At 33.6% G+C, this 13009-nt stretch overlaps 1 protein-coding gene across 9 annotated transcripts in view; it reads right to left on the reverse strand.

Moving 5' to 3' along the window:
- STXBP5 (syntaxin binding protein 5) overlaps positions 1-13009 on the reverse strand; it is a 167836-nt gene that overhangs the window by 36626 nt on the left and 118201 nt on the right. For 5 of the 9 annotated variants that reach the window (XR_014248491.1, XM_082405453.1, XM_082405455.1 and 2 more), the window contains 2 exons: positions 10121-10180; positions 9971-10018 (listed from right to left, as the gene is read on the reverse strand). The exons of 2 other annotated variants lie outside the window; for them this stretch is intronic. Coding sequence is in view for 6 of the 7 variants with exons in the window: in XM_082405453.1 (XP_082261579.1) it covers positions 9971-10018; positions 10121-10180 (108 nt within the window). In the remaining variant the exon portion in view is untranslated. The remainder of the gene's footprint in view (positions 1-9970; positions 10019-10120; positions 10181-13009) is intronic. 2 more of the 9 variants (XM_082405454.1, XM_082405457.1) reach the window with 1 other exon arrangement.

Consider the following 13009-nt stretch of genomic DNA (forward strand, 5'->3'; position numbering starts at 1 on the left):
TATCTTGTGAAATCAGATTCTTGCACTTCTAACAGGCTCCCAGGAGATGCTGCTGCTGCTGTTATGTGGACCACAGAGAGCATCAAGGTCCCTAGACTAAAAGCAACTTCAGGATAGGGAACAAGACTAATTCATCAAACCCAGTATGTAGGTACAATAAGTCCACAGCAAACATTTCTTGAATAAGCTTCAACATCTAGTTTGTAAAATGTGGAAGTGTAAAGTACGGTGGTTAGGACTGGATTTGGAATCAGACCAAATATGAGTTTATATCTAATTCAACCGACTTCTAGGTGTGTGACCTTAGGCCAATCACTTTGCCTCTCTAAACCTTAAATTTCCTCATCTGTAAAATGGGAATAGATAATAATGACAATTTCACAGTTGTGAAGATTATATAAGATGACATAAGCAAAACATTAGGCATAATACCTTACACACAGTGTGGATTTGATAAACGTTAGTTATTATTTATTAATAATAAACAAAATGACTTTTTCATAAACTGTAAAATGTTACACAGATGAGCTACTAATATACTTGTAAACAGCCCAATATTTCTTTATTCTAATTCTATGGTAATATTCCAATTAACTAAAACAAGAAAATGGAAAAAAAACTTTTAGGATATAAATATAGAATGGCATGCACAACTATAAGCTCAATCTCTTTTTAAGTTCATTTCAAAAACTAAGTTCTATATCTAAACATAAGAAGCGAAATAACCTGAGTAATTTATATTTTTATGGGGAAGCGGTGGAGGGGGGAAAAGATTTCATTCCTTGGCATTTCCTGTGTAATTTATATCTGTGCCTTCAGGTTCCATAGCCCTTTCTTCTGTAGTCTCCATCTAGTGATACTAAACCCATCTGATGAATTGATCATATAGTTTCAGATACTGAACTTTTCAGTACTAGTATTTCACTTTGTTAAAGTTTTAATTTTCTCTGCTGATATTCTCCATCTGTTCACTCACTATGACCATTTTCCCATTTCAGTACCTGAACACATAATATTATAGCAGCTGCTTTAAAACTCTTGGCTGCTAATTTCAACATCTAGGTCATCTTTTTTTAAAATTTTTTTTTTTATTTTTTAAATTTTTTTAATTTTTTTTTTTTATTTTTGGCTGTGTTGGGTCTTCGTTTCTGTGCGTAGGGCTTTCTCCAGTTGCGGCGAGCGGGGGCCACTCTTCGTCGCGGCACGCGGTCCTCTCACTATCGTGGCCTCTCTTGTTGCGGAGCACAGGCTCCAGACTCGCAGGCTCAGCAGCTGTGGCACACGGGCCCAGCCACTCCGCGGCATGTGGGATCTTCCCGGACCGGGGCACGAACCCGTGTCCCCTGCATTGGCAGGCGGATTCCCAACCACTGCGCCACCAGGGAAGCCCCTCAACATCTAGGTCATCTTATAGTCTTTCTACTGATTTTTTAAATTCTTGATTATGGGTCATATTTTCTCATGATTTTGAATTTTTATTTCACATGTCTAGGAACTTTTGATTGAATGTGGACATATGTTTTCACTGACTAGTAGATAATATGTTGAAGGGAGCCTGGATTATACCATCAACCTTAACTGGTGTTGAGTTTTGTTCTGCCATGCAGTTAAATTACTGGTGGATATCAAGCTTGGTTTTATTCTTTGCTGGGGTGGGTCTATTTCAGTTAGAACTTTGTTCTAGGGTATGGCTCTTATGCTAAGAACTGATCCTTACTCTTCAAGAGTGGCCTTGCTGGGATATAAACAGAATGAATGAGGTGCTCAGCAAGGTCTCACTAGGTCTCACTATGTCTACTCCCAGCATCGCATGACCTCTGATATCACTGGCCAGCTCTCAGCCTCACAGCAGGTGGTTGTTAAGTAGGCCTACTCAAGTCTTGACCAGCTCATATGCGGCCCAGCCCTAAGGCAAGGACTTGCATTGAATCTCCACAGGGACTTCTAGGAATCCCCCTTGAAGCAGTTCCTTCTTCTCTAGTGCCCTCCCTCACAAATTCCAGTCACTTTAGAAGCCCAGAACTCCAATTTCTTCCTCCTTGGCTTAATGAGACTGCAATTCCACTTGGGTTCTAATCACTCTGCACTGCAACAGGAAAAGTATTCTCTGGCAGAGAACTGTGTTTCACCTCATGGTTTTTCTTTCTCGTGAGGATGACAGTCCTGGACTGCTCAATGCCTGGAAATAAGAGCCTCATGTATTTTGACTAGTTTTACTGTTGTCTTCTGTAGAGGCTAAGTTCCAAACCCAAGGTCTAAAGTTGAAATTTAGGCTAAATGTTTCTATCTTTCAGTTTTTGTGACTACTTCAGAGGAATATCCTTGTTTTCAGGTGTGTTTAATCAACCTCCTTGGTGGCAGGTCCAGGAGAGGTGGATCCACTTCTGGAGAACCTCTAGTTAGTCCTCCTGGCTTATAAACTGTACTCTGGTTGTAATTCTGTGAGGAAGCAGTTGCAGACTTTATCCAGCATTTTCTGAAGCTCATATTTTTACTTCTCAGGAGTCTCAGAAGCACTTGCCAACACAATTATCTTGTCACCTGATTTCATCACACTGAAAAAGAAACTTCTGCTCATGCTTTGAAGTTACTCAGCTTCCACTGAGGTTTTCAAACTGAAAACATATGATCTGAATGAGTTCTTGGAAGGCAAATTGCCTGTTTTTCTCTTCTTTATCTGTGTATTCTTCAACTCTTGCCCTGGTACCCAGTATCTTCCTTGCTTTGAAATCCTCTGTCACTAGAAACTATAAAATAGCTCTCTTTTTCTATGCCTTTGTCCACAGCAGAAACAATGGGAATGACAGTAAAGAAGTTTCTTCAGTCTGAAGAAAACTGGAGTCAGAGATATGTCTCAGCAGGCTGTTAACCTGAGTCTTTGCTCTCTCTTCTTATAAACCTGAATGAGAATATCAAGCTGGCTGGCTGAATAAGCAGTAAAGAGCTGCATTTGATTGTAAAGAATAATGAAGTTACACTTAATCACAACAATCATGTCTGCAATGGTAGTTTCAACACCAAGGAAAGATGCATGATGTTCAAGAGAAGCAAATCTTAAGGCAAGGGGACTGCTTGGGCCATTACACCAGAGTTGCCAGTTTCGTCACGGTTGATGCTTTTTAGTTCTTTGCAAAGAAAAGTTTCTCAATTATAGAGATTCTTACTGCTTCTCTGAAATTACACAGATGCTTTGAAATTTTCCTTTAGCTTTTCTACCCACTGTGTCCCACATCTTATTTTTCTAAGGAAGGTTTTTTAAAGGAAAACAGAACTATGAATTTTACATTAAACAATGTACCAACAATAAAAGGTAAAATGACTTCTTATTATGACAGTATGAAGAAGATGCCAAAAAAGCAAATGGATCTTTGTTTACATCGAGAGCAGTTCAATAGTTAGAATAAAGTGACAATATCACTTTTCTCACCTGCAGAGATCCAATGCAACACTTTTCATGGATAATGTCGAAATGTATGCATATTAAATAAAAGCAATCAGAATTAAAAAAAAAAAAAGACTAAAAATCAGCTTGTAGGATAGAGCAAGCAATCCAAGGGGGAAAGTGGGACCAAGAAGTAGAAACTCTCCTATCACACACTATTTTAATAGTCATTTGAACTAATAATGTCAGTTTCTACCTCCCATCCTAGAATATAAATTCTATGAATTTGGGAACAGAATTTATTTTGCAAATTACTGCATCTATGCATGTGTCTAGCACTTAATGTGTATGTTCAATAAACATGGCAATGAATGAAAATATAAATAAAAACTGTTATTGGAATTTTTAGAAAGAAGCTGAATTTCTTCACGAAATGAAATAGAGAGAAAAAGAGGACAAATTAAATATAGGCTTATTAATCAAAAGGACAACTTTTGGAAATACAAAACACTTATCCATTACCTAAGATGAAGGAGAAACTTTAAAGAGATACTAATACCTGTCTGCTAAAGATCTGGCTATTACAAGTTCTCTAAGTTCTTGAACTCTTAGAGCTTTTGTCTTCATTATTTTTCCTGTCTCTACGTACTTTCCACAAACTCATAAAACTTAACGTCTAGGATATCACCATAATTAAAAACATCTCAAAGCATTTCCTATAGAAGGTATTACATAAACTTAACATAATAAGTGCTGTGTGCTGAATTATTCCCCCCGAATTCATATGTTGAAGCCCTAACCCTTACTAACTCAGAATACGACCTATTTGGAGATAGGACCTTTAAAGAGGCGATTAATTTGAAATGAGGCCTCTAAGTGTGGGTGCTCATCCAATCTGATTGGCACATATAAGAAGAAGAAATCTGGATACACAGACACACTAGGGGTGCATGTGCCTAGAAGAACAGACTATGTGAGGACACAGAAAGAAGGCAACCATCTGTAAACCAAGGAGAGAGGCCTCAGAAGGAAAAAAAAAAAACCTGTCAATGCCTTGATCTTGGACTTCTAGCCTCTAGAACTATTCTAGAGAAAGTAAATTTCTATTGTTTAAGCGACCCAGTTTGCAGTATTTTCCTATGGCAACTCTAGCAAATAAATACAATAAGTAATGACAGAAAATAAATTGCCACATCAATAGTACTGTTCAAACGATAGTTGACAAAAAACTATTTCAGTAACGTAACTTTAATTTGGACTAATTTTCTTTATGTTAGGAAGCAAACAGCAAGTTATTTCTAGAAAGATCATTGCATATCCTTCTAATGTAAGAAAAAGATGATTCTATAGAGAGACGCATATACAGTAAGTACTGGTAATAAAACACAAACAGACTTTGCTGAGCAGATTTTATTATGAAATTTGACAGAAAATACACTAAGAAATAGAATTAGAGTTTGAGTACACAATATGCCATACTCTTCAGATTTTAGTCATCCTGAAAAAGAAGAAAGAATTCATTTAGAGGAATTCCTACTTGTATAATGGTTTTAAAGTACCTGTCTGTGAAATTTCATTCTTGACAATTAAGAGTAAGTAATACGCTTTTTTCAAAGTGGAAAGTATTAAAGTTACCTGTAAAAACGGTGTTACTGCACACTTGATTCATCTTCTCTTTCCAGATGAGCTTCTGTTCTTTCAGTAGCCATATTGTGGATTAAATGTAAAGATGAACTTCTATAGATGTAGCAGCCACATTTTGGGTTGAATATTGGGGAATATAAACTAGAAATATCACTACTAATTTGTTTTATAATGAATTAGAATAATTTTAAAACTTAAAATTCTACTTGATTTCATACATACCTTTTCAAATTCATATGGCGAACTCCAAATAAACCTCTGAGAACTTATTTTTCGAATTGTAAATACAAAAGAATTGGGAAGATAGCACAAGAAGAGACCATACACTATGAGAGCAGGGACATGCTACAGTGTAGAGTCAACAGACCGGGATTCTGATCTTGACTAAGTCATGATCATGGGATATTACTTTGGATAGGCTCAAATTCTTTCCTTGAAAAATAAAGGGGCTTGAGCTGCTTTAAAACTGTAGGATTTAATAAGTTAGTGATTTAGAATATAATGGTTCAGAACAGATTTAAGTCTGTTAGAACACTTCAATATAAAAAAGGAATCATTGGCACTCATGTATAGGAGAACTCATGAAAACAGCACTTGGACATTATCTTCATTTAAGTAGACTTCAAAAATTACTTCAGTTTTTGCTAAGAAAGAAAATCAATTATTCCCCAAGTAACTGCTAGTTCAGAATTTGAGACATAAAAAGGGCCCTGGAGGTATTACCTTTCCTATATTAATAAATAGCATATGACAAATATCTAGTAAAATGTCTAGAACTTAGGAGGTGTTCATTAAATAGAGCTACTGGGGTGGGATGAATTGGGAGATTGGGATTGACATATATACACCACTATGTATAAAACAGATAACTAATGAGAACCTGCTGTATAGCACAGGGAACTCTACTTAATGCTCTCTGATGACCTAAATGGGAAGGAAATCCAAAAAAGGGATACATGTATACGTATGGCTGATTCACTTCACTGTGCAGCAGAAGCTAGCACAGCACTGTAAAGCAACTACACCCCAATTAAGAAAAAATAGAGCTAATATTCTGTTCGTTTTGGCACAGCACTAATTAAGTCACCATACTTTCGAATCTTTATTCTTTCATCTCCAGTATTATTTCCCCTTCACAGTTTCATGTAATCAACTTGATAATCATTCCTTCTATATGAAAATTAGTAATAAGATGGGGCATGGGTAGGGTTGTAGACTATAGAATCCAGCTAGAAATCTACTTTCAGACTGAAATAGACTCATAATGAAATAGAATGATCTTTAGAAAAATTTAATCGTGTAATTTCAAGATCTAACAATCTAGCTAACATCTGGACCACATTTTATTCATAAGTATATCATGAAAAATTTGTTTAATACTTTAACAAAGATACATATTTTAGGACTATTTTTATATAAACTTAGAATAATAAAAAGCTTTATATATTTCTGAAATTTTATAAAATATAAATAATGAACAAATAAAAAATTGATAAGCAATCTTATTTTCTAAATGATTTACAGAAATTGCTAACTAACTACAGGAAAGTTATTGATTTTGGAAATGTTGGCCATTAAGATTTTACTAACAAAAATTATTCATAAGGTATGAACAAGCAAAACAAATCACTATATGTGTATTACATGCATAGGGATGCTGCAGTTGCATTATACTATGCTATATTTTTACTGTTAAATTCACAAGACTAAAGTTATGTCTTTTTAGGCTGCTATTCTTATGCACGAACAATGAAGTCATTGTCAGTATCATTTACCTGAGTTAGCTGTCGGTCAGGAAACAAACAATGAAGCCAGGCTTTGGGTAGATGGGTTCGGGAACCCTACTGTCCACTCTAGTTACTTTCACTTGAGTCTGCTCTTTGAGGAAGGTAGACTTCCAGGCACTGTATATTATATTTGCGTGATGGGTACCATGATGGCCCCCATGACCTAGTGCTTGGACAGAATTTAACATGAGCCACCTTTTTTCCAGGTTACCATGTAGATAGAACAGGGTCAGAGCCAGATTATCTAGTTTCAAATCACACAACAGATTTGTTTTTGAATCCTTACAGCCTTCAGTAAATCTTCTTAAGAGGTAATACAGGATAGTGTTAAGAGGACAAACAGTGGAGTTGGACAAGCTCAGTATAAATCATGGCTCCCACATTTGCTAGCTGTGTAGCCAACAGATACTCTACATACTCTTTAACTCTTAGTGTCCTCATCTGTGAAACAGGGAAATAACAGTAAGTAGCTAATTGAGGTTACTGAGTGGATTAAATAAGAAAAAAATATTTATAAATGGTTGCTACAGCGTGCTAGGAAAATTGTAATTGTTAAGTATATTTTAAAAAGATTGTTACCGTCTCAGCTATTTCAGCTGTACTGTCAGGCAGCAAAAAACAGTTGATTTTCCACGGTTGAGTCAGATTGTTAACATGAGAATGACATCCTGTACACCCCCTGGCCCCATCCTCTCCAATATGACACAAGCAGCAGTTACTTTCAAAGTGTAAGTAAAACTTAGGGACAAAACTTCAGAGCCAATACATTCTGTCAGCCTTCCACATAAGGTCGTTCTTTCACCAGTGCCAATCTTGGAGGTTCGAGGCTTAATTCTTATGCTTTCCTTTATTAGGCCACAGCATAACTGCCTAAGCTGAAGCAATAAATGTCTGTAGATTGAGGAAGAACAAGGTGATAATTTTATGAGGTTCAGGATCCTTTAGAGCAAGTATAGGATTGGATGATAGGGAACATAGTGAGGTCAGAACGCTCAAGGAGTCCTAGCACATTTGATACTATTAAGCTTTAAGTATTGATAGAAAAAAGGAGAGGTCTTTAGGAGATTTTATGAATTTTTTTCCCAATGTTTCATTGACGTTTTATGTGTTTTTCAGTAGCATATTTTATGCTAAGTCTTATTATGAAACTAGACACTAATGTAGGGAGATAAACTGTGTTTTTTTTGTTTAAACTGAAAAAACTTTACAATCTAAAATGGCATAGTCTCCATCTGAATGAAGAAAAAATTGAGAAGTAAGCTTGCCTTCTATATACCTTGGGATATATGTTGGAATTAAAAAACTACCAGTTATAAAGTAAGTCAGTCACAGGGATGTAATGTATAGCACAGGGAATACAGTCACAAATACTATAACTTTGTATGGTAGGTAATGTATAAAAATACAGAATCACTTTGTTGTACACCTGAACCTATTATAATATTGTAAGTCAATTATACTTCAAAAAAAATATTGACAGATTCCAACTGAAAACAATTAACATTATATATAAAAATAGGAGATATAACAGTGGTTTCTGGAGATGAAAAATAATTATTTATAACTGTATAGCTAACATAAGTTTGAAAAGTTGAATAAAGTTAATATGCTTCCCAAAAAATATAACTATAGAAAGTGGCATGACAAAAAAACTTGCTGATAACAGTCTTGCTTTCTTTTTTATGTTACCAAAGAACTATCCTTCCAATAATGTTCTCAATCCTAAGAAATTTATTAAAGCCTTTCAAATAATCACACTCAGATATTCCACGTTACATATTCTATTCATAACACAGAAAAAAAAGGAAAGTGAGTCAAAACATTTAACAAAGCAAACATAACCCCAGGATCGAAAATCAAACAGATAAATTATTTGAGAAATTTAATTATGTACAAAGTAACTTTCATGCAAGGTAAAATTCCTAGGTAATTAAATTCTACAAGTTCTTTGATAAATTATATGTAGAAAAGTCCCTTCTAACTTTTTACATTACATGACAGTAAAAGAACCTCTAAAGTACTATTAAGATAGTATATCCTAAAAAGGAAATTGGTTGAAAAAGAATTATGCAGTAGTGCTCGTAGATAATGAAAGTGATTTAAATGTTACCAAATGATTCACTAAAGTACCACAAATACATAGAGATAAATAATTGATACTCCATAAATGAAGAGCCCTTTGCCCAAGAATAAACCGCGTTATTCAAAAAATGACCAGAGGTGCTAAAAGTCAGCCAGTGTTAATATGACTAAGCAGGGTTCAATTTACAACATGCAAACAATATGGATGCTACTTCTAAGAATTTTAGAAATTTACCACATATTAAACTTTATCAGTTGAAAAGACGTAAATCTATTCCAGCTGCCTAGAAATTCATCTAATTTAATACAATTCAATGAATATATGGTGGGAGTTTTGGGGGAAATAAGTAATATGTTAACAGTGTAATAAAATTTTTGGATTTACATCAAAGATTAAATGTATTCTCTTTTAGTAAAATGGTGTTTCTCAGGCTTGTAAAAATCTTCAGACAAAATTCAAATTTTTATGACTAAAAAACCCTAGTTTGATTATGTCCCTAAAGTTTAATTATATATTTTATCCCCCAGTTTGAAACTTTGAAAATCTTGGACTGAGTAATTAATTTCAAAGTATCACTCATTTTTACTTGGGGGGAAGGAGTCGTAGAAAATCCCCATTTAACCCAAGGGTAGTACAGATTACGGACTAAAAGTCAATATTTTAAAGAACCACTTCCTTGAAATCTGGAGTCTGGATAATGTGAGGATAGAAGACAGGTAGGAAAAAATACAAATAAAACTATAAAGAAAAAAATTTCAAAACTTTGAAGTATAAAACTGTACTACGTATGGCATAAATTGAACCCTGCTTTATTTTAAGATAAAGCAAAAATAAAAATTAATAGAACAATTCACACTGTTAAGTCAGAGGAAGAACTGCAACCCCAGTTTAACTGATTTTTAATAATTATTGCCCCAATGAGTTTAGAAGAAACACAGCCCAGGAGATGATTGTTTAGCATAGGAATAACAAATTAATATATACAAAATGCAATGCATTAGATAATTTTCTGGTACTGAGTTAGCATTGCATACAGCAAGGATTAGAAACAAAATAGAAATGTCTATTTCCTACCTATATCACTGGCTACCATCTTGGAAAACTTTCTGCTTTTGATCTTCACTGAAAATAATATTTTGATACAAAATGTCAAAATCTATTCAAAGTAAACTACATGAATTAAATGTAATTAAAAGAAAATACTGTAAAATAAAGATACTATACCCTTTTCTATAAAATTATTCACTTTTTGTTCATCATCTGAATTGTGTGGTGATGAAGAACCTACACAAATGAAGACAATGGAAGGAACAGGCACATAGTCAGTCACAAACACTGAGTTGTCACAGGGAAAAGTACAAACAAAATAATCTGGTAACCCCTAAAACAAGTTCCCATACTACTGGCCAGAAGAAAATATCATGTATATAGTTAATAATAATTCTTATAATATTACAGTAAGAACAGCAATCAGTAGTGCATTATCTTTCATGGTCGACCAATCTCTAGTATATATAAATATTAACCCTAATGTATAATAATTTTTCCATAAGTTACAACCATTTGGCAAAATCTTGGTATACATTATAAGTTAGAGAACAGATAAAGAAAAATATAAGGAGTTATCTGTTTCTGAAAGAAAATGTAAAAATTCTTGATATTAGTTAACTGAATAAGGTTTATCTAGTAGCACTTAGAATCCTGTATAAGTACTATACTGGTAAAGTTTATTTTAGAGTTAGCTTTCTAGATACAAACTTTAAAATCATATATAAATTCTACTAGTACCATAGAGGTCTTTAAAATACTGAGGATGATACTTATAATTTTAGATATGTTCAAATATTTACTTAAATTTAATGAGGTAAGAAATATTTTATTTCAACTGTGACTTTCAATACGTTTCTCTAATAATTTTTTTTGTTTTGTTTTGTTTTTTTCTAATAATTTTATAATTAAGCTTTTAGTCCTTTTTCCTTAAAAAGATGTTCTTAATTTTCATTGTATTTCTTTAATTTCTAACACAAACCTTTTATTATAAAGGGAATCCTAAGTAGTATTCTAGTTGACTTTATTATTAGAGTCAAACTACCTATCTTTATAACACATTTCAAATGATATCTCACCCATTAAAATTTTCACCATCTCTCCAGCTATAAATCACCTCCCCTTCTTTGAATTCCTGTAAAAGTTCACTTGTTACTTCTCTTATGATGTTAATCACTTAACGCCCTATATTTTAAGTTTACACACACCTGACCTTTCCCACTGAACTGAATTGAGAAGCTGGGACCCTATCTGATTGATATTTGCATCTCTTTTGGACTCAGTGGAGTGCTTTGCATGTAGGAATCTCTAAGTAAACATTTGCTGAACGAATAAAGCTTTTCTGCTAGAAATGACTATCTAGAACATAACTGGAAGTAAATAAAATGGTTTTTCTACGCTGATTTCTTTTTTATCCCGGTGAAAGTACTGAGACTTAATAAATAAGGTCAAAATTTGACCTTCCCCCACAAAATCGTACTTTCTTTCTGTGGCCAGGTGGAAAACATCCTTGAAGTCTCTTCTCAGACCAAGTAAAGCCTGTCAACATTGGCAGGATCCAATTACTTCTAAGACAGTCTTATAAAAATTACTCTTTTAAAACTATGTTATTTTTGCTAAATAGCATTTATAGATCCTCATAAATCCTATATCAAAAAATATCACATAAGTAACACTGAGCTCAGCAACATTTTCAGGAATAGAAATAGGGTACACTCCTTTTTCATATAATATAATTCAGATTTAAAGAAGATAATGGTTATGAGAAGATGTTACATATACTTAAAATATTCATCTCTGATACTACATAACCACATGGATGTACAAAAATTTATTAACACTTGTTTTATTTGATATATTTCATATCAGACTAATAGCAAGATAGCATATCTGAACACAAATACAAAATTATAAAAATGTCCTGTATTTCTAACATAAAAATAGGCAACATAAGCCGTAAATGTGAATAAAAGAAGCAGATATATTTTTCCCCGAACTGAAAATGCCTACTACCAGTTGTCATAACTTCTGTGACAGCTCATGAAAAAGTTCCAAAAATGTTTTTAGCATTTCCTACTTGAATATATTTTTAAAATTAGATTAAATTAACACAAAAAATACATACAGCTTTTGGGTTTTTTTAGGGTACATAGAAACTCCTGAGGGCACCATCTCATGGTATGTAGCCTTGGGTTTTCTTTAATTTGAAATGTATATATACATATACATACATACACACACACACACACACACACACACACACAAATTTTGGATGCAGCACTAAAATATATCCCAACATTAGAGAAGTGCTCAGTGAAGCAATCTGAGTTCTTTGAAATAAAGATCAAATGAAGATGGCAGAAATAATTTTGTATGTTACTTCAGGATGGCAGAATTAATTTTCTATTTCAGAGAGATTGTTGGTTTATTTAAAGATAAATGGAAAGGGAAAACTATATTCATAACTTGGATTTTCTCAGGATGATTTTTGAATAGAGCTTTGATATTAGTTGGCTAAACTGTTCAGATCACAAATCTTGGTTATGGGCTTTAAAAGCCTTTCAGAAAAGTTTCTCTTCACTTATACGTATTATTTCAAATGAACATATTGGTTTTGATAAAGGGCATATGGCTACTTTTCATTTTTACAATAGAGGTCCTCTCCTTAGTATTTATTAGGAATTCAGTTGAACTCCCAACCCACTTTTTATACATTTCTTCTCTCATAAACACAAACGTTGTTTTCTAGTGACTATTTCCAGAGCTTTGTGTTAGTTTCTATGGTAGTTCTTAGTACTTACGCATGACTGACATCCATCTCCTGGTATATGAAACATGTATTAGGTACAACTACTGTCTACCAAAGTGTGGTTTGTTTTTTTTAAAAGTAGTCTTTTCTGATCTGCATGAATGAATATAACTCTTCAGATAACTCTTCGTTCTTTCAGAGCATAATCAAAGACTAAACTAAATAAACTAAGAGTTTATATCTAAAGATGAGAATTTGTGATTTATCAATGATTTCTGAGGTCTCAATTTTTACTTTGCATTTCAACCTCACCTAAA

This window comes from Balaenoptera borealis (assembly GCF_965194805.1).
Source record: "Balaenoptera borealis genome assembly, chromosome: 9".
In the NCBI taxonomy this organism is placed as follows: Eukaryota; Metazoa; Chordata; class Mammalia; order Artiodactyla; family Balaenopteridae; genus Balaenoptera; species Balaenoptera borealis.